The sequence below is a fragment of the Rutilus rutilus genome (assembly GCF_951802725.1).
Source record: "Rutilus rutilus genome assembly, chromosome: 11".
Classification (NCBI taxonomy): domain Eukaryota; kingdom Metazoa; phylum Chordata; class Actinopteri; order Cypriniformes; family Leuciscidae; genus Rutilus; species Rutilus rutilus.
In genome coordinates, this window is record NC_140216.1 from 41,041,181 (window position 1) to 41,064,638 (window position 23,458).

Sequence of the window (23,458 nt, forward strand, 5' to 3'; positions counted from 1 at the left end):
TGTAATATGACTAAAATGCACAACAAAGCAAATAATCTTTCACATAAAAACTCGATTTCAATGAGAGATACTCATTTTGTAATGAATGCTATTTATTTCATATCTATTCTAGATTATATGAAACTTTATTAATCTAATGTAAAGACAACAAACACAATATAAAAACTTTTCAAAAAATCACAGGATAGGTTTCACTTTTGGAGGCTGGCTCCATTTATTATCAAAACAAAAATAAATGACAGATTAGGTGCGGGAGAGGGTGAACCTCGCGCCGGGCTGTACAGCGCGGGCTCGTCATGCAGAGACCACTCGAGGCCGAGGCTTTATACGGCCTACGCTGTCCTCGTCAGCGTCCTCACCGTTAGGTCCACCAAACCTACCTCCTGAAGCAAATTGTGAAACTCCTGAAACCCTCCGGAGGGTTTGGTGGACCCGAGTACAGCCACGATGTCCCCTACGCAGCTGTTTCTGCTCTCCAGAGCATATACGAGCGGTGACTCTCTCGATTAATGCTATTGCTAATGCTCGATAAACATCTAAAAAAGATGGCCGCCAACAGGTTTCGAAACTCTCGCCCCCGGAATTCGCCTTTGACGCGCGTAAATTTTGCTTCAAACTTTTGATTTTACGCGCGTCAATTTCGCTCTGACGCGCGAATGCACACAAAGTGGTCACGCGTGTAACTAGACGCGGCAGGCGCGAATTTTGACGCAGATTCGCGTTTGGTGTGAACGCAGCATAAGACAAACGAGGCCTCGGTTTGTGTGGATACGTCATCGGTTCGGTCTGAGTGTCGCTTCCGGATAAAAGGCGGTTCGAAACTCGCGCCTCCTTGTGGGTGTTGTCAGGAGTAGTAGAAGAAGTGTCAGAGAGTCAGAGAGTTAGATGATAACTGTTGTGTCATATGTGACAGAGAGTCAGAGAGTTAGATGATAACTGTTGTGTCATATGTGAGGGCTGTATATTATTACATTATCAGGTTAGAATAGTTATAGTATATTATTATTATAGTAGGCCTAGCTATATTATAGTCTTGTTATATTAATTAGCTAAGATTATTTGGATTGCTCTGGATTTTTGCATCTGGACTGGACTGCTTTTTGATTTGGATTGCCTTTTTGGATGTGTTTGCTTTTTGTGACTCTTCTTTTTCCTGGTAATGGAGCCAGCAAGAAAGAGGGAATCCTCCCCTGTCTGGGCTCAACAGAAGCATCAGTGTCCTCATTTGTACCACTGCCATTTTTACGTTCCCCTGCATCCCCTGTTCCTTGTGAAAGGATATTTTCCAAGGCTAGAGAGATTTTGTCCAAGAAGAGGAATCGTCTAAACCCCAACACACTTGAAATAATTCTGTTTCTCAATAAAAAATCTATTGTAATCCTTCCTTCCGGACTATTCTGTTGCAGTTTACTTTAATCTGTTATCTATAATCTGCTAAATGGATAAATTTACTTTATTACACTCCCTCTAACATAAGCACTGCACTCAACACAGTGTCACTGTTGTTGTTCATACTGTCACTATCCAAAAAATGTATGAATAATTAATAAACTGTGTGTGTGACTCTGCACAAGTAAATCCAGACAGAGAAAGATACATATTTTATATTATACACAGTAATGGACAAATGTCTGATCATGTCTTTTTATTATTGCAAATGAAAGGTTACAGACATCAACAGTGAGTAGCCTACAAAATAAATAAATAAATATTTGTATTTATAAAAATATTTTTATAAAATATACATTTAAATAAAAATATACAAATAAATATAAATATTTATTTGTATATTTACATTACAAATAAATATTTTTATTTCTAAAAGTATTTTATAAAATATACATTTTTTTATTAAAAAAAATATTTTTTTTTATAAAGTTAGGGAGGGGGGGGGGGGGGGGCGTGGCTCTGAACACTGGTTCAGAATGAATTAATTTGTCTGCTATTTCTTTGCACAGTAGCTAGGTGTCACTAGTGAGCAATTCTGAATGAAGCTTCGAGTAATGAACCTTTGGCTGAAGCAATGGCCTGCGAGGTCTCAGTGGTTCAGGAAGCCTCATTTTGCCATCACTACGTGCACCCGCTTCGCCATCTTGCCGGAAGTCCGCCATATTAGACATTCTCTGGTAGCGCGAATTCTGAACGCCATGACGGACCAACATTATGAAGCTGCAGACTCGGAGCCTGCATCTACAGTCCCGCACCCAGAGTCCCGCATTCTCAGACCCCTCATTTTTCGAGACAGCGCCTCCTGCTGTTCGGAAAATCGTATAACACCCTTATCCAAATGCCATTGAAAACAATAGGATGCAATAAAGTTATCCAAATAAATATTTGTGTTCCCTGCTTAATGCATGTGCCAAAAAAAAAAACTCATTGTGTACTCTGACTAACAAATTACCCAGTAGTTATTTTTTGAGCGTGGGTGTAATTGAAAGAAAATTACTGATGGAAGGCATACAATTACTATGGAAGCTTGACTCCGCCACTGAATAATAAATAAATAATAATAGCGACTTTTTATCTCACAATTCTGATTTTTTTCTCACAATTGCAATAGGCCTATATCAAGTCTGAGTTGTGACTTTTTCTGAGAATTGCAGGATATAAAGTCGCAATTCTGAGAAATAAAGTCGCAATTGCATATTGAACTATCTTCTGAAAAATATTATGTGATATTATACTGTATTGCTACAATGTTTTTTTTTTATTCAAATTCCAATTTTTCTTTCAGTTCAATGATGGTCTAATTAACATTATACCTGCTAACATTACAAAACCTGTTTTTTGATATTTTGAATGCGAAGCAAAACTCAAATAAGAATAGACAAAACACCAATAATAAACAATTCTGTACTTTATTTAACGATCACCTAAGCATCATCTTGCTGTAAACAGGACAAAGCAAAGAAAAAAGGAAAGAATTGTGTTAGTGACTTTACTTTTCGTCTTCAATTGCATTAAAAAAAACTCCTCATTTATAAGTCGCTTTGGATAAAAGCGTCTGCTAAATGAATAAATGTAAAATGTAAATGCATAAGGTATAAAAATTTCTGGTAGGCGAATGTTCCTTCTTTTTGCAATCGCTCTGTCAAATTCCTCGACTTCACTAAAATAAAAGATGAATGCCATTGTCAAAAATATTGTGTAATAATAAATCATATTTTTTTTGCAAATGCAAATTACAAGCATACCTAGGGTGATAAGTAGGGCCACGGAGGAAATGGCTGCAACAACTTCATATCAGTTAAATTAATATTGATTCATTTTAATACTACGTTTTATAATAACTAATTTAAGTAGTCTACATAAATTATATAAAGTAAAATAATTACTCCGGCATTAATTAATTCAACTTAATAGTTTTAGGAAAAAAGGTCCGGTAATTAAAAAAAAGGTAAAATGGTGAATCTGATTAAATAATTAATGATGACATTCTTTGATATTAACACACTTAATGTATTTAATTAGTCTACTTTAATGTCAACTAATTTTAATTTTTACAATGGCTTGTCTACCAAAAGTCCAAGGTTAAAGGCTAACGTAGGCTATAGCCTAAGCTATCAAAATATTTTCTGGGAAAAAAGGCGAAAAAACATACATTAACGGCTCAAATTTTGTTACAAACTACTTTACAAATATTAAATGGACTATTCATATGTTGGTGTATCGATGAGCTATAAAGTAGTTTGATTAAAAAAGAAACCGAATGAGGTATGATTCACTAAATAAAATTGACGATACTCACGTTTCGGCTTAAGTTCTTCACATGTTTATCCGATCTAATTTGATAGGAGGCGCTGTCTCGAAAAACGAGGGGTCTGAGAATGCGGGACTCTGGGTGCGGGACTGTAGATGCAGCAGGCTCCGAGTCTGCAGCTTCATACTACTCTGACGGACGGCGGAAGTGCTATTCTATAGGCGGACGGCAAGCCAAACGAGTACGTGTTTGTGTTCGTTCTCGTAATAATAATAATAAAAAAAAAAAAATCGTAATAAAATGTTATTTTGTGTTGTGCCGTGGGCTGTGCTTATAGACAGGGTAAAGTCAATATATATTTTTTATCGAATACCATTTGATGGGGAGAGAAGGCAGCGATGGGTTGCTGCTATCAGCCCTCCAAGTAACTTACTCCAGGATTTGCGAGCATTTTTTACAAGGTAAGAGTCATGTATTTCCCAGTTACGTGTACTTCATTTGTGTAATACCATACCGTCATCCATGTCCAGATAAAGACCCAGTCAAATTGTCATTTGTAACATGAGTAAAGTAATGTTATGTAATGAGCAAGTACCAGCTAGCGTGATAGGGCTGTGCAGTCTAACGTTACCCATTCACAAACGTAACGTTAACTAGCTTAAATGTCAGGAATACACTGATCACCCGGCCGTCTATAACAGAGTCATCTGTATCTGACACAAAGAACAACGCAAATTTTGGTGCCACTTAAATGTCTATGCTTCTCCCTGATGCTCATAAACTTACGTTAGAGGCAACGTAAACATTGCTGCATGGGAGGCTATTTAACACTACACTTGACAGCAGGTAACGTTAGCTAGCAGCTGGATAAAAATAGTTAAAATGCTGACAGGTAAACTGTGTACAAGTTTGTATGCGTTTTAATGTAGAGGATTCCTCTGCCACTGTCGGAAAAACAACACAGAGCAGACCTCATGCGCTGCATTCAAAGTGATTGTAAATTACCCTTTTCCCATCCAGAGGTTGTTTTTGTCATTTAACAGGAATTTACTTTACAAATAGGAAATGGATAATGTGTCAGGATAGTTATAGGCTGGGACCATGGTTCTCTTAAAATTGTCATGTGTCAGTTCCTCAACACATTCACACTTTGTATTTAATTGAAACATGCAGGACAAACGTTAAGTAGTTGTACATTATGTAATTTAGGTTGGCTCTTTTATAAACATGTTGAAAGATATTTTTGTAAAATAAACCAGCCCTCAAACTTTTGACCGTGCTGTTGTCCTTTATAAAAGGATATTAAATGTATGTAGAATTATGCACTTGCAAATTTTACTAAATAATTCAATTCAATTTTATTTATAGTATCAAATCATAACAAGAGTTCAAGACACTTTACAAATAGAGTAGGTCTAGACCACACTCTATAATTCACTTCATGTTTTGAACAACGCCCCACTTCTCCTCCAATTCTTGAGAGTCTGCACTGCTTCTGTAAAGAAGTCAGCATCAGGCAAAATTCTCTGTACGAAAAAATCGGATGTAGACCACACCATGAAGTCACAAAACTTCCGCCTCGTCACAAACAACTGGGCTGGCACCTGGTAGTGGTATTGATGATCTCTGTTAAGTGCATGTGTACATCTGTGTTCTCAATGCAAAAATGTTTCTTTTCAGTGGCACTGAGGACTCCGGCGTCTTTGGCACAGTGTGGGCACTTGATTTCCAAAATACCATCGCCACAGCAGGAGCAGGACAGCAAGGCGTCTGGAGATGCTCCAAGGTAGGGACGGGAGGAATCAATGCGGAGACCGGCATCACAAACACTTAGTTCCTGATGCTGTTGTGCAGCGTAAGCCTCATACGTCTCTCTGACTTTTTGTTTATGTTCACATCCCCATCTGAAAATTAGAAAAATGTTATTAAGTCGTCATAGCTCTTTGAGTGCCCTTTTCATTGGATTTGTTCTCTCATTTCCCTATGAATTGTAAGTACTATAGATGTCAGTACCCAAAATTGGCCTAATCTTAAGGGGATAGTTCGCCCAAAAATGATATTAAACCCATGATTTACTTACCCTCAAGCCGTTGATGTCGCCTTGTCTACGGCAGTTCATTGGAACGAATGTCTTTAAGGCGACATCTAGTGTATATATTAGGGGTGTAACGATTCATCAACTACATCGATGTATCGATTCATATTCTTAATGATCCAACTACATCGATCTGTGCTCGGCAAGTTATATCCATCTAGACATATATCGATCTAACATCGTTTTAAAAGGTAATGAATCGATTGTATCGATACTATGAAATAACGCATTGGATTTAAGCACGTCAGACTTTATAAGGATGTTTTTATCTTAGCACTTTTAATGATAAAGGCGTTAAACGTTAGAAGTGATCGCCATGCGTGGCGCGCCAGCAGCAGCGCAAAGACAACAAGCAGCGCAAAGTCTCTCACCTCAGAAAAACGGACTTTCCTGTCCTCTCAGCCGCTATACTGCAGTAGCGCGCACTCTTCAATTGCACGCGCAAATGCGGCGGCGCGCGCTGCAGGCTTATATCGTTTCATAGCCTATATAAAGCACAAAATAAACTACAAGCATGCAACGTCGTTACAAATTAGAAAAAAACGTGTTGTCCAGATTCAGTATCTACGGTCAGATGATGTTGTCAGGTTATATGTCAGTGTCATTATTCTATCATTATTTTCATAACTTGTAACGAAATAGTCTCTCACCTCAGAAAAACTAAATCTCATGTCCTGTCATCGTTATACTGTGCTCGTAGCGTGCACTCTTTAATTGCACGCGCATAATTAATTGATACCTGATTCCCTTTCAAGACATTTTGGTTAAAAAGTCACTGAATCAATTTCAAGTCACTGAATCGTTTCGGATCGTATCGTTCTAAATGAACCAATATCGTCCTTGAATCGTATCGACAACCACGAATCGTGATACGAATCGAATCGTTGTTAAAACGAATCGTTACACCCCTAGTATATATCTATGAACCAGTCTGCGGCGTACACGTCACACACCCGGATGCGCGCGCGCCCTCAGTTGGAAACCGCTCGTTTCGTGTCTTAGGCCATCAATGTGTACTTACGATGAGTTGTTTAATTTGGACGATGGGGAATTGTTTTAATTTAATTTTGAGCCAGTGACCATAGACCTGCATAATATGACTTAGAGACAAGAACGGTTTGACCTAAAAATATCAAAATTGAAACTACTGTGGAAACAAAGACACCTAGATCTTGGATCATACCAAAATTTAATTTCAAAGTGAACTATCCCTTTAAAAAGGTGTAAATGAAATATAACAGGAACCATTTAAAAGGAACATTAGGAATAAATAGGCAAAGGGAATAAAAGGACATACACCTGGGATTAAAAATAGATAAGGGCACTCAAAGAGATTGAGGGATGCACTCTGTCATCATGTTTGTAATTTAATGTTGATAATTTGTAATACTGACTGTAATAAATATTCCAATGATAAATGCATTTCTTTGTCTTGTGTTTGTTTCTTTGATGTTTTTTTTTAAAGAAAGCAGGGGTCCTCTACATTAGAACACATGTATTGCATACATTTCCATAGTTGAAACATAACAGTTCAAAGCACATTTAATATCTTTACTCACTTACACTATTGTGAAATTAAAAACAGAAACTGTATGTTTGTGTCATACTGTTGAAAATCTGCATAGGTCAGGGTAACAGATCTGCCTAATTAGGTTGGTTCACTGGCTATGATGCACCTACAAATACAGAAAGTGGCATAAATACATTATTTTTACATGAATGTTATTGTGATGTTATTGTTTAATGCTGCAGTGACACCATAAATGCCCCTTGTGAATACATCTTAACATCTTAACATAGGCTACAGCGAATATAATCACAGATAAGATGGCTAGATGTTACAATTATATGTGGTTACTACTGATCACAGACATTCCGTGATTTACTGCATGGATTAACGTGTGATCGATAATTAATGAATGCCCTCTCAGAGCCGGGATGCGTCCAGGCATCCATTAAAAAGCCACGGCCAACCATTTCCTCTAAAATCATAGGCTACGTGTTATATAAATCTTGACTTAAGTAAAGAATAGATGTTAATACAAAATAAACCATAGATTGATGTCTTTACCTTTGCCATTATGAAGTACCTCCACCCGCCGTTAGCGTAGCATCGCGTAGCTACCTGTAACCCAGCCAGCTACAAAGAACTGGTAAGCATCCAGACTTTTAAAAGCTTTGAGATCAGCACCAGTGTATGGGGATACCCCGTTTACCACATAGTGGTACAAATCGTGTGGGCTGAAGTTGGGCAGACTCGGCGATTTAATGAGGTCCGTGAAAACTGAGGGAGGAAGAAGGTAAGGGTCGGTATCCAAACCTGCTATCTCCAACTTCTCCAAATACCGCTCTTTATGAGCACCTACCAGATGCCCTACCTCCACCGATAACGGCACTACAACTTCTTCAATAGAAGAAGCCATGAAGTTTAGTGGTATATGGCAAGCCGTTTTAGCTTAAATTGTACCCAGCGTTACTCGTCGTAATTGCATTTTTACTAGTAAGAATTCAATTAGAGAGCTCTACAATTCAGTTATTACTAGTAAGAATTACAATTACAAAGCTCTCTAATTCCATTCTTACTAGTAACAATAACAATTAGAGAGCTCTACAATTCAATTCTTACTAGTTAAAAATACAATTAGAGAGCTCTCTAATTCAGTTATTACTAGTAACAATTCCAATTAGAGAGCTCTACAAATTAATTACTAGTCATATGTCTCCATTGACTTCCATTCATTTTTAATTACAGAGCTCTACAATCCAATTATTACTAGTAACAATAACAATTAGAGAGCTCTACAATTCAATTATTACTAGTAACAATAACAATTAGAGAGCTCTACAATTCAATTATTACTAGTAACAATAACAATTAGAGAGCTCTACAATTCAATTATTACTAGTAACAATAACAATTAGAGAGCTCTACAATTCAATTATTACTAGTAACAATTACAGCGCTCTCTAATTGAATTTTTACTAGTAAAAAAACAAATTAAAGATATGTATAATTGCAGAGCTCTGTAATTGAATTAAAAATAAAAAAATGCAATTACAACGAGTAACACTGGGTACAATTTAAGCTAAAATGGCTTGCCATAGTGGTATCTATTTTAAACTGTTTAAAACGAATCAAATTTCCCACTCGTCTACTACTGTTAAGCCTGTGCGTCCAGTGATTTGCCGTCCAGCATGGCGTCATCACGTGGTCGTGGTCACGTGTTTGCAAAGGGTCTATATCCACATATATACATACATACACCTTACATATACCTACCTAAACCCAGAGCCATATGGAGCTGGTAAGTCCCGCCCCCTTCCCTAACCCCGCTGGACCTCTAGGTTGAAAAATCGTCAATGCAAGTGAATGTGAGAAAATAATTATTTTCTGGTCCCGTTTGAATTGTGCCATGAATGTGAACATATGTTGTATGTGAATTATTTATATAACTCTCCATGTTACGAGTTTGACAGTAAATGGTATGATTCGTCAGCTAGCAGTTGTGGAAAAGACATAACGAGAAAGACTACATGTCGCCTATGTGACGTCACCCCATAAAGTTGACTTACCCGTGGTTTTTTAACATAGGGGTGTCCAAACTTATGCACCCTGTATTTTAAGGAAGAACATTTATTTATTTACGATACATTATTCATTCACAAAGAAAATTGGTGTCCTTAAAGGTTGGATTTTTCCTAATTTTTTAAATTAAGGCATTAAGTTCAATTTCCAAAAGATGATTTTTTATTCCTCTTTTTAGTCAACTTTAGCATGGGTGCCTAAACTTATGCATAGCACTGTATATGGTATGATTCTTCGGCTAGCAGTTGTGGAAAAGACATAACGAGAAAGACTACATGTCGCCTATGTGACGTCACCCCATAACACATTTTCCCTCCACTTGTCAAATCACGGTGCTAATGCCGCGATAATCTATGGAGACAGATCGAGATGCCTGTGTGTTTTGTACCTAAATGTCACCATTCAAACCAAATGGGCTGTTCTTTCTTCAGATTCCCGCGTCGAAAGCAGCGAAGAGTTGTAGTCCATAAAGTGCTCTCACACAAAGTCTAACCGTATCAAACTTCTTTTTTCTTAAACTCAGCGTATATGTACATTATATTAATGCTCCTAAAACAATGTCTAAAAGATGTTCATTTCCAACAAAAGCTCTAATGATATTCAAGCATGTGTTTCTTTGTTTTGGCTGGGACAGAACCTGACTCATGTTTTTCTTATTGATATATATATACAGTACCAGTCAAAAGTTTGGAAACATTACTATTTTTAATGTTTTTGAAAGAAGTCTCTTATGCTCATCAAGCCTGCAGTTAAAAAACAAACAACAAAAACAAAACCAGTAATATTATGAAATATTATTACAATTTAAAATAATGGTTCTCTTTTTTAATATACTTTAAAATGTAATTTATTTTTGTGATGCAAAGCTGAATTTTCATCAGCAAGTACTCCAGTCTTTGGTGTCTTATGATCCTTCAGAAATCATTCTAATATGATGATTTATGATCAATGTTGGAAACAGTTGTGCTGCTTAATATTTTTTTTATAACCTGAGATACTTTTTTCAGGATTATTTGATGAATAAAAAGTAAAAAAAAACCTGTATTTATTTAGTATAGAAATCTTTTGTAACAATATACACTACCGTTCAAAAGTTTGGGAACAATAACACATTTTTTTTTTAAGAAATTAGTACTTTAATTCAACAAGGATGCGTTAAATTGATAAAAGGTGATGGTAACGATTTATATTGTTAGAAATTTTTTTATTTTGAATAAATGCTGTTTTTATGAATAAATGCTGTTAACGTTTTACTCATCAATGAATCCTGAAAAAAGTATTCCAAAAAAATATATTAAACAGCACAACTGTTTCCATCATTGATAATAACTGAGTATCAAATCATCATATTAGAATGATTTCTGAAGGATCATAAGACACCAAAGACTGGAGTACTTGCTGATGAAAATTCAGCTTTGCATCACAAAAATAAATTACATTTTAAAGTATATTAAAAAAGAGAACCATTATTTTAAATTGTAATAATATTTCATAATATTACTGTTTTTTTTTTTTTTTTTTTACTGCAGGCTTGATGAGCATAAGAGACTTCTTTCAAAAACATTAAAAATAGTAATGTTTCCAAACTTTTGACTGGTACTGTATAAAAATGTCTTAAAACATGCTTGTCACAGATAGCCTGTGACTACAACTCTTATTTTGAAAGGACTGCTGAAGTGCATGAACACCCATGAACAGTTCACACCAATATACACACACACACACACACACACACACACACACACATACAATCTAGATGCCGGCAAAATAAAATAATATACACTAGATGTGTGGTTATTTTTCTATTTAGGTGGTGTAATAGGCCCTCTGCTTAGCTCCACGGTTTTGATTAGGCCTATATAATTTTCTTTTCTTTTGTCGGTTGTTTGTGTTGTCTCAATGCTTAATGTTTTGTTTTGTTATATGATTTAACATTCAAAGAAACCACACCAAACTCTTTTACAAATGTTAACAGTTTATTTCCCCTGTAACAATAACATATACACATAAAATACTGTTATACCCACGTGGTCACCTCTCTACTGGCAGACCCATGTGAGCGACGGCTGCCATTTTAAAGCTTCTGATTGCCCAGTAGGAACACAGACAGTAAAGAGTAGGAAGGGCACTTTCATTGTCAGACATCACAGGGGAAATCACTTAAATTTCTCAGACATTTTTCTGTGCAATGTTTAGACTTTTTGTAATTGATAGTGTGATGCATAGGTTGTATGTTAATATCATTTGTAGTTTTATCTTGCTTTAAAATTCTCATTTATTTATACATGGTATGTTCCAGAAGTGGGAGGAGCCTAACTCTATAAAACGGCTCCTAAGGAGAGTGTAATCACTCCTTGTATTTTTGGGCCTGGATATTGGCATAGCCAGAATACACATGTGAACCTCTTGTAGATTTAAATTTCTTTTGCCTTAGGTTTTGTCACTGTATATATTTTTGCTTGGGAATCACTTTTTCCAATGGCATCCGCTGTAAAAAAAATCTGTATAAACCTCCTAATAGGTTTTTTGTCAACTGAAATTTCTTAAAAATATATTTTTCCAGTGTTTCATGAGCAGAACAATCCTAAAACGCATTAAATAACAGTTCAGCCCATTGAAGAGATGCATGTCTGTCTGTCCCTCACTCGCTTTCATTCCCATTAAAAATCAAAGATTCAGTGTAGAGTCACGGGCATATGGCGTCAGTCCGAGTTATTTACTCACTTCACACTGGAGAAAGAACAAGACTGAAACAAACATAGTATATCATTAAAAATTAACAAGTCTCTCCAGTTTGTCATCTTAAATAATAATATCTTACAAATGTTTTTTTACAAAAATGCTTTCATTTGTGTTTTTTCATAATACACTTCAATTCAGATTTACAAAGAATAATGCAAATCTCCACTTGAGCGGACGAAAACAACAGTAAGAACAAAACTCTAGATGATGAAGACACTTTAGATGAAGCAAACCATATTAAATATACATTTTATTTAAACATACATATTTAAAATACTCCATACTTTACAGATATCATACAGTTTATAAAATACAGATTGTTTCAAAGCTTTACAGTGATAAACAGGAAAATAATGATCAATGATGCAAACAAAGTTCAATTCTGCTGTAATTTCAGCTGTAAGGACATTATTCATTTCCAGTCAGTTCAGTGTCAATGCTTGTTACGGTCGCTGGTTCAGGCTGTGTCTTATGCTTACTTTCTGTTGTCCCTCCATTGTTTGGTGTCGCTCTATCGCTATTAGCGCACACACTCTTTCTCTTCTGTTGCTGCATCTGTTCATCATTTGAAAGATAAAAGACGCCAAGGAGGAGAAGAAAGGAGAGAGACGACAGACGAGCGAGCCAGAACAAGCAGCGTCTTTATGTTTTATAGTTTTGCTTTACGTTTCTTATCTTTTTTTTTTTATTAGACTAGTTGTTGTCCCCTGTTAAAAGTGTCAGTGCTGAATATTAGGTGTTTTTAAACCAAAACTGAGCAAGACAAAAGGTGAAAGTGGCAAAAACAAAAAATAAACATTTTTTTACAAAATATACAGTAGTTGCACTTTTTGTCTTTCATAGTCTGGCATAGATACGTTTGTTCGCTGTTTACACTGTGAATACGTTCTTCATTTGTTTAGACACAAGATTTGATGGAATCAACAGAAACATTAAATCCTAGTTCATGTCAACTTTAAGTTCAGTGGCAGTATATTGCAGAAATATGCTGACAGAATCCTGTGCAGATCTGTTGGCTCTGAAGGAGAATTACAAGTAACCAGAGACGTCACTACTGTGCCTCTTTACGGATTATTAGATTGGGAGGAATCATGTTCCACTTTCTTGTTCAGAAATTGTTGTTTCTTGATGACAGCCAGTATAACCAGAACCAGAACCAGCAGAATCACAAACAAAAGCATTCCAGCACTCAAAACACAATGTATTACAGCTGGAAGATGGGAAGAGAACAAACATTTTTTCAATGTTATTCTTTTTTAAACTCAAGACTTAAATGATCTGTAAAGTTTTAAATGTATTGGATTAACTTTCTTTCCACCAAAAGTATTGAGGTCATGGATCAAAAATAATATGTGTGAAACGAAAAACATGTAAATATATATTTCACAAAACTGAGAAACGACTGCAAAATTATCAGAATAGCAAAACATTTGGTCACGGATTGTAAGAACAAAGCATGAATTAAACATTTAAAGGTTGGGTAGGTAATTTTCGGAGAGGCTACAGGCTAGCAATAGCGAACTAGCAGGGCCGTTTCTAGCAAGGGGGTAATGTTTCAGAACAAACTGAAGCTTCCCCGGGCGCCGCCATTGATTAGCGGACCCCCACCTGCTGTTAGCATCCATTGACTCCCATTCATTTTGGCGTCACTTTGACAGCGAATAACTTTACATCTGAGGCGTTTAAAGACTAAATTTGTCCATTATTTATTTCTAAAGAAACACGACAATGTATAAAAGGCTCCATTACCTTGTGTCTTACGTTATGGCCCCGTAGAAGCAGTTTTTGTAAAAATAGGCTAACGATTGCGTCATAACCACGTGACTCTCTGTCGCACAGTAGAGAAATTAATAGCTTCTAATTGCCTTCACTTTTCTCTGTTGAATCCAATGGGTTCGCTGTGTCCATTTCTTTTACTGTCTATGGTTTCTAGGCATAGGTAAACTAGGCGGTGTTCTAGGGCGCAACAGCTGGGGGGCGCCAGTGAGACCACACACCACACCAAGAGATTTTTTTTCTCGCCCAAGCGAGTGGAAGATAAATCCGATAGCGTAATCCGAATACATTTCCGATAACGGAGCATATATTTGCACTAAGTGCCTGTCTTTTTAGCAAAAGTTCATAGGTCGTAGGGCGTGAGGTGCTAGAAAGTAGCTTTTGACGCATTCGACCCGAGTTCGAATCCGCCTTTTGCCGAACTCGCTCTTCTCCCTTTTCCCAAGACATGAGATGTAACACTAATAGCCTAACATAAAGGTCCCTAGCGTTATATTTTGCCAACAAACTAAAATCGAAATGGTGATATGGCTTTGTGCCTTTATAAAACAGCACAAGACTTTAATAGGGTATATGTCGAACGCCGCATTACGAAACCGGAAAACAGGACGCATCGCTTCCGGTTCAGGTCTTTTGTATGTGCTTCATGCATTTTTTTACCGTTTTACTCAAGATAACTTAAAAGGAGCGAGCAAAGATGATCATAACCAATGTCCCTCGCATGTGAAGATCGATATTTAAAAGTAAAAAAAAAAAAATCTTCACACTAACGTTTAGATATTTAAATAGAATAAAAAGCCAATAACAAAGTGAGATAGGTCGGTTAGCTGATTACCTTAAAATTCCATAGATATCGGCATCAGTTCATACGGCTGTTAACACTTTCTATGACAAGCGGATGCGATGAGACCAGGTTTCCGGTTTCGTCATGCGACGTTCGACATATACCCTATTAACATTACTTATTTACACCAGTGATAATGTAATGTAGTAATGTAGACTAAGACTCTTTATCATACCTAAAAAGACGTTTGAGCCCTTTTTAATGTCCAGGTACAAGTCAATGCCTTTTCTTTGTTCAATGTTCACAGTTCATGGGTTGAAGTTGAAGCTCCTAATTCTGAGCTCTCAAAGAGCGCCATATTGATGCATTTAACCTTAAAATGTACAAAGTTTTCTTGCGGGGGAGCAAACCCCCGAACACCCAAGTGGGACAGAGGTCCAGCCAACATATATTTTCACAAAATCCTATGGGAAAGAACGATCATTTATCAGACCTGCAAACTCCTGAGACTAAAAAAGGTGACAGTGTCGGGGGGTGTGTGTGTGTGTGTGTGTGTGTTTAGATTATGCGGCGCATATGCGGTCCAGGTATGCGGCGCAACAAGAGATTAAGAGATTAACACAGTTGCCAAATTGCTTTATGTTACACTTACTCTCGCATCAGCTGTTGTGTAAACAGTAGGGGTGTAACGGTTCACAAAATTCACGGTTCGGTTCGATACGATACACTTTTGTCACGGTTCGGTTTGGTACATTTTTGATACAGCAAAAAGAAAGAAATGCCAGAGAAATTTCCTTGATTTAATTTTTTTTATTCTTTTTTTTATTAAAACTAACATCATAAAGTATGATTTTTTTTTTTACTTTGAGCAATTCTGGAGCTATAATTGACTCTTCTTAGGAGCATATAAAACAAAACAGCTCCTTGGAAAAAATATTGTAGTAGTTATAAACAAAGGTTTATTTTAGTTCAGAATGATTCACATTTGAGGGCAGCAATTGTATTCATAATGTCAAAATAAAACCGACGTAATGTTACTTGAAGGCATTATAGCTTACTATTCCTGCCAAACTTACATGGTTGCAGTTAGTGTTACTACAGTAAATCCATGGTGAATGTTGCTGATCTCTGGACACCGGATAGTTCATTCATGGCACAATGTTTCTTCCTGGTTTCCACGTCAGCGCTGTTTGATCCGTTAATAACAGAGAAATGTGAATGTTTCTCACTAGATCTCGCAGGAGTCGCAGCGATGTTATTACTTCTGTGGCGAATTCAAATGCTTTCTTTACTGGATCTCTTATTAGCGCTGTGTAGTAACAGTGTCGCTTTATCACGATCGGCTCGCGCTGCTTTGGTCCAAACTGATAAACGGTCCGTCAACCACACAATAACGAGCAGTTTCGTTCCGCTTGCATTACGTTTGCCATTTGATGTTGGACAATGTTGTGGTCGCGCCGGCGGATTATGAGCGTGCTCACCACACGCAACGCGCCTACATTTGAAATAACTAAATTTTAATTCCCCCCGCCCCCCAACAAAAACTCTTCGGTTCTTCGCGTTTCACGTAAATGACCCAACTGACCAAGAAAACGACGATTGTCGCCGAAAAGCGACAAGTTTGCAGGTGTGATTTACTAACATTAATCCAGCATAGTGCAACAAAGTCCTGTACATGTGAAACTGTTAATGCCAAATTAAAATTTTGGGGGTTGAGGGGATCAATAGGAATCTCGCCTAGGTTGCCAAAAAGGTTGCCCTGCGAGCTAGCTTTGAAATCATAAGATCCAACCCTCCCTTCAGAGCATCTCCAAAGCCACGCCTCCTTCTAAACACATGCATGAACGCGTTCAGCAGGGATCAAACTAAAGCATCCCGAGAGCCGGCTTTAAAGGTCCCATTGCATGAATTATTTTATTATTTTAGAATGTTTCCTGGGGTGCCCTTAAAATGTTAGTATGTTTTTTAGATCAAAAGTTGTTATAATTTAGAAATTAAAGGCATATTTCCTAGCCTGATTTTAGCCTCTGATTTGAACGCTCTGTTTGAAGGGGCGTGTCTGTGTGAGACTTCAGTGTAAACGCCCACTGCTGTGATTGGCTGCTGTGAGACAGTGTAAATGCCCACTGCTGTGATTGGCTGACATGCTTGCATATGAAATATCTAGCATTACATGTGGAACTCTCTCGAAAACTTTTATTATTACAGTTATTATACATTTTTACTATTACAGCTATCGGGGATTAACGAATCGTGAGAAGTTTTTAAAGTATTTAGATCTATTCCCATCACATAAAAGGTTGCAGTGATAAGCATTGAGCAGATGACAGTCTGTTGATCGCGTGAATGAAGATCTTATCATTGCAACGCAGTTTCTGCACTCACTAATGATTTCACCAATGCAAACATGAGGTAAGTATAAATTGGTGTCTCATAATTATTCATGATCCTATGAGAAGACGCCTCATTTAATTATTCACGACAGCATGCATTGATTTCCTATGACAGGCGCTACAAACAGTGAGATGATCGCATACATAAGTGAGAGATGCATTAATGGATCAAAAAGGAGTGTTTGTTTTTGCTTTGTAAGAGTTTCTGCATCACATAAGTTCTCTTCAATAGATCCTCAGTCTTCGACACAAACACAATTCATCCACACTGTGAATGTAACCGGTCTTTACGTTCCTATAACCGATCAAACGGCTTATCAAAACGCAGCAAAATAAGCCTAAAACTGTATTAATGATGCGACCGCGCGTTCATATCTTTGAATCATTATGGAATAAAAATGCAAATGGTGTGCATTTATTTGTGCATTAAACTATAGATATCACATCGTATGTGTGAATTTGTGTAATTGACGGTGAGCCAACAAAACCATATGTTAATTTTGTTGTATGTAATAGTGATTTTGCAACATGAATTGTGGTAAGCTTTGATGATTTTAACTCAATGTGATCAAAATCTTGTCTGCATCAGAACTGTTGCTGTTGCAAAACTAGTGCTATCAAACGGGGGGTTTCATGACCCTTTAAAAATAATAAGCATGAATCAAAACTTTAAATACATTTAAAATGATATTGCACAAAAAGGCATGATTATTTGAATCGCACACAAAATCATGTTTTCCTTGATAATATTACTTTTGTGCTTTCTGAATTTTGCCCATATTTTCATACTCTTAGCTGCTGATGCTCACTCGTACCCGTCAACATTATAGTATAGTGTAACATTAAAGTGGTATACATTACAGCATTGGAGTAAAAAACAAAAAATATATAAATGTTTAAAGTTTTGATTCATGCTTAAAACATTTTGATCCATGACGGCAATACTTGTGGCAGAAAATGTATCCCATATTATTGTTTCCTACTTACTAGGATGTTCAGTGCTATCAGTTTTGTCATCATCTGGGTCCACTTTGCCATTTGAGTCATTTTCCCTTTGAGTTCTAGATTCTGTAGAGGATTTCAAAGGTTAGTCACACAGGTTGAACACTTACTGTTCAAATCATGGTGAATAAACCTCGGCTGTCTAATAAAAAAAAGTATTTCCACTGATCTTCTCTCACCTGTGACTGAGACTGTGATCAAGATTTCTCCTTCATAATCCAGAACTCTGTATGTTCCAGTGTCATTGGCTGTAAACTCATTAATGGTCAGATTTCCATCATGATCAGTCAGTCGATCATTGTTGACCCCGTGACCTCTCGTCCACACCTCTGTCCACTCTGAGCTGATTTTGCTCTGATCCACAACTTTATCAGCGTTGGATAACAAAACATCCAACTTCAGCTCCTCTCCTTCCTTCACAAAGATCTCATCTGAGGAGAAACAGAAAGACAAGTTATCCTCAGTCATCTAACTATTGGTTGGGATGTGCGTCACATCCGCCAGCTGGAGTGCCCATGGTCTCCACAAGAGGGCACTCCTTCCGTCTCCTTTACTACCTCATCATGAACTCCATTTCCCATTCCCATTCCCTGACCATTCCATAATGTGTGATTATGTTCAGCTGTGTGTCATTTTCTTTATTAGTTCTGCCTTTATAAGCCCTGTGTTTCAAATCCATTGCAAAGTCTTGTTTGTATATCTTGGTTTCATGGCTTTTGTCTTTTGCCCGTGTCTTTTTATAGATTACGACTGTGGATAACCCTAAATTAAAGCTGCATTTAGATCTTCAACCTGTAATTCTAGACTTCACCATGCACAAATCCAGCAGCAGTTTGGTGAGTTAGCATATCAAGCACTAATGAAATCATACTAAAAGACATTTTTCTTTTTGTATTCAATAAACCTGTAAAAATCTTGGCTTCTGGATACTCTGTGTGACTATGTGGACTATTAATTGATGCTGATGTGGCTCCTCTTTTACTGTGGAGTAGAGGAGGACCCTTCCCCTGAACAGCTTGGCCCAGTATGGTGTTATCAGCCATCATGGCTGCCATGCCAGAGTCCTCAACAGTCATTGTAGCAAAGTTAGACATTGTGGGATTAAGGAGGCGGGAACCGGCTAATGTTCCCCAAACTTTAACAATAAAATAAACAAATACAAAATGAAAGTAAAAGACAACAGCCCCTTCATGGACTGCCTTGCGGTGCTCCGGTGGTCCTGAATCCAGGGGTCTTCCAGTGATGGCAACCGCAATCCTGTGTATGTGTGTGGGCCATTTACACTTCATCTACTCCTAAGTCGGTGGTGCCCGCTCATGAACTCTTGTTCCCTGACCGGAGGCGGCCTTACCTATGTTTCACCCGTTTCAATTGAAACGGGCCCCGCCCTCCAAGGGGGCCCCTAACAGAACAGGAAAATCCCATTAATTTTCTCCCTAGGATATTTATTTTCAGACATAATGTCTAAAGTGGTCTCCAACACGTCGCTCGCGAGAGTAGCTCGTGGCCTGATTGGAGGTAGCTCGCCAAGGGCCGTTCACACATATCGCGTCTTTTGCACGCTCAAGTTCGTAAAGCGACGCACTCATTTTTTCCAGGCGCGAGTCAATATTAAGGATGGGGGTGCACCCAAACTACGGGTGTTTTTTTCTTCTCCGTAAATAAATCTTCTAGCAGAGCTACAGCAAGCGTTTATCGGTAGTGGAAATCCATTAGCTATTAAAACTTCTCTGTCGTTGTGGAGAGCGCATGGTACATAGCAACGACAGACGCCACGGGAAAATCGGACCGAATTTGACTATTAATAATAAAAGATAAGCTAATGTGCATTGTAAATGTCAGTATTTTGTCTTTTTTGAATCATTCTTTTTATAAAAATGATTTAAAGGCTGAAATATGCGAGGTTTATCTTTTTATAAAAACTTTTTTGTCAAAACTTTATTTGAACTTGTACATGTTAGTAGATAACATGTTGCAAGACACTCCTTTCAAATTTGGCCATCATTTTTAATGTTACTATTTTAATGTTTATGCAAACAAAAAGTGCATATTGATGGTAAGTTTATTTGTTATTTGCTGGTTTTCGACATAAAACTTGGTGAATTGATTTTATTGTGTAGTATTAGTACTTTTATAGGCCTTCAATAACTCGTTTAGGTCTAAAACAGTTAGCATAGTTGTTAATATGAGAGTTATGAGACATTATTTAAGAGATTTAATTATTGCATATAGCTCTCGGCCACTTTCATTTTTAAAAAGTAGCTAAAAAAGGTTGGAGACCCCTAAACCATCCAAGTTAGATTGACCACGAGCTACGAGGCTGTGAAACGAAAGTTTCTGCTCCTATAAAAGCCACAAAGTATAAAAATCAACCTTGTTATTTGCGATCTTCTGGAGAAATACTACACTACCCATAATTCTAAGCAAAACACTGACGTCTCTGATTGGTCGAACTTGAGTCGCGCCGCGGTTACCATGGCGACGTTTACCGCCCCCGCGAATGGTGATCTGAAGTAAATAAATACCGGTAGTTTATGTGTTTATACTTTGCCTTTTTTCCGTAAGGTTAAAACGTTGTTTTTTTTTGAGCAGGGAAATAATTTGAATAGGAAATGAAACGTACATATGCCAGTGGTGCCTGTTCATGAAGCTGAAAGTGCGCGTAATAAAATAATGATGCAAACCAAAAAATGAACTGAGAACAGAACATGAACTGACCATGGAGGTCGGAACTTCCAGCCTGTTCTTTTATAACCACATAATCTGTAATGCCATGCCTATGGAGGCCATCGAAGGGGAAGAACTCTATATGCCTTTTTTGACATGCTTAACCATAACCTGTCTATGCTCTTTATTCCAGTTCCTCCAGTTCAGTCCTGCTGGCTTCGCCCTGGTTACTTTATCTGCCTGGTCCCCTCTGGCCCCCCAATCTGCCTCAGTTTCCAGTCCTTCTTCCACCACACAAACCCTCCATCCCTCCCCCTGTTCTGCCTCTGCTCCACCTCTCTTCTGGACTCTACTGTCTGCTCAGAGAGGGGCTGTGTGTCACATTAATGTCTTTGCTGGTTATGGCCCAGTATGCAGTACAAACATTATTACAACATTATCAGGAAATCCAGAAAGCACATGATGATGGTTTGATCAGTTTCGACCTTACCCTGAATATGAAGTTGATACTCCAGGGTTAGTCGCTCCAGCACTGCTTGAGCATTTTTGTAATAAACTCTCAGAATGTATTTCCCAGCATCACTATAGATCAGATCCTTGATGACGACGTCACATGATCCTTTTTTAAATACTCGGCCATTTTCACTCTTACATTCTTCACTCTGACAAACATAGATCACTTTTGACCAACTGCTTAAATGATAATGAGATATCTCTCTGGCCTCAAAGTCACATGGCAGGGTGACGTTGCTTCCTGTTTTCCCCGTCACAGGTATAACTTTGGTTCCTGCCTGGGGGGTTCCTGCACACACAGACAGATGAATAATTCAATATTAAGTATCAATACTGAAAAAATGTGTTTGTGTCTATTCTCTGTAATCAAGGTCATCATTAAATATTCTTATTTTAGTTAACTGTATTAAAAAAGGTTTATAAATGAAAGTAACAATGAGCGAAGAATATTAGCTCTGCCACATTTTAACATTTCAAATGTTGATGACAATATAAAGCTGTATCAGATGTAGTGGATTCCTGAACATTGTTTATTAATTAATTGCCTGAAATGAACTATATGTCACAGTGTGTGATGGTGCAATATGGTAGGAAATTTCATCATTAATCTTCAAATGTCAACCAAAGTCACATGGCTAAGTTACACAACAGAGAAACTATAAACTAGAATAACTCAAAAATAAAATAAAAATGGTTACAATTTATAAACAATAATGATACTAACCGCTATAATTGATAAAGCAAAACAGCAGCAGCAGGAAATTCGGAAACCTGTGTTGAGAAACCAGAAGAGCTGGTTTATGTGACAGACTCAGGCACATCACAAACACATTTATACAGATATAAAACACTTTCCTGAGCGGTGAAATAATACTAATCATTCACTTTCATTTTGTCTGAATATTTAACACATGTCGAACTTATATGATAGAAACATCAATCTATAATCTGAATCTTTGGTTTTACTTCCATAATACTAAAAAATATCAGTCAAACACAATACATAAACAACACGTTTTATAAATTATGTTAGATTACAGAAGAGTATATAAATGTAATTATCATATAGTCCTAATTTCGCTAGAAAAAAACAAACAAAAAAACAACAAAAAAAAACATAATTGTTATAAACATCATGACTCATTTCCGCATAGTTTACACAAACAGAAAAACGATATAACTAGCTAGGCTACTATAACACAAAAACACACCGGCTGGATTTATATTTAAAAACATGAAAAACTTACATAGTGAAAGTTCTGCATAAGTCTTATTCATCGGGGGTCAAGACTGTGTAAACTACAGCATGTCGTGCGCGATTTAAATGTAAGAAATCAAAGCGAAAGTCTCCACAGGAGATGTTGATGTTAATATTGGACATTCTGAGCAACAACAGGGAGTGTCTCCGAAGATCACGGCGTACAAAAGTGATCATTCCATAATTAATAAACAACGTTATCGTCACACAGATGTAGTTTACTGATGTAAACCACGTGGATCTGTATGCTTATAAAATAATAATTTTAAAGGTATAGGCCTAAATGGCTAATTCGCTATAGGAATAGCAACATTGTAATGACATTGCCTGGTCTCACAGGATTCCGTGAAATGTCCACGGGCCCTTAACTCAAAATCCGTGGAGCCATCACGGAATCGCCCCAAATTCCGTGATGGCTCCACGGATATAGGCTACTCCAGTGCAAGTCAATGACACTGACCTTCCGTGGTCCACACACACGGATACCCGTTTCAATGACGGAGTACAGATCTCACTCAACGGACGTGCTTTCTCATTTGGAAACGCAACATTTGAAGTATTTGTTTCTTTTCCAACATCAAATACCATAATGACGTTAACCTGACTGTTATTGTAGCTATTGCATTGTCCTGTCATCATAAACTTTCAGTTTGTTTCAGTTAGCCTAAACTGAAGACTTCAGAGTCGGCGATTTATATCGATGACTGTTCTGTGCAATCAGAGTTTTTAGACCATCTGAAATACACAAGATAAAGCCACAGACTTCGCGCGTTTCGTCATGAAGTTCAGTTGTGATTTACATGCCTGTTACCTTACAGATAACTTAAGGTTATAGATAATAACGTGAACGGTGATGTTACGTATCATAATTGGAAACTTATGTCATACATGTTTTGCCTTATATATGAATTTTTCTATTTTAAATGTTGTTTATTATTTTTA

At 37.3% G+C, this 23,458-nt stretch overlaps 1 protein-coding gene and 1 long non-coding RNA gene across 2 annotated transcripts; one reads left to right on the plus strand and one right to left on the minus strand.

Moving 5' to 3' along the window:
• Positions 1-4,020: 4,020 nt before the first annotated feature.
• On the plus strand, positions 4,021-7,217 carry LOC311300368. The gene is made up of 2 exons (XR_014629270.1): positions 4,021-4,161; positions 5,381-7,217. It is a non-coding gene; the product is annotated as an uncharacterized lncRNA (long non-coding RNA).
• A 5,155-nt stretch (positions 7,218-12,372) lies between these two features.
• Positions 12,373-22,642, minus strand: LOC311300319 (uncharacterized protein). Its single transcript, XM_084424556.1, has 6 exons — positions 22,506-22,642; positions 21,983-22,029; positions 21,236-21,547; positions 18,258-18,509; positions 18,064-18,144; positions 12,373-13,333 (listed from the first exon to the last, which is right to left on the minus strand). Coding segments are annotated over exons 1-6 (840 nt in total). The 5' UTR covers positions 22,508-22,642; the 3' UTR covers positions 12,373-13,187.
• Between the last annotated feature and the right edge of the window lie 816 nt (positions 22,643-23,458).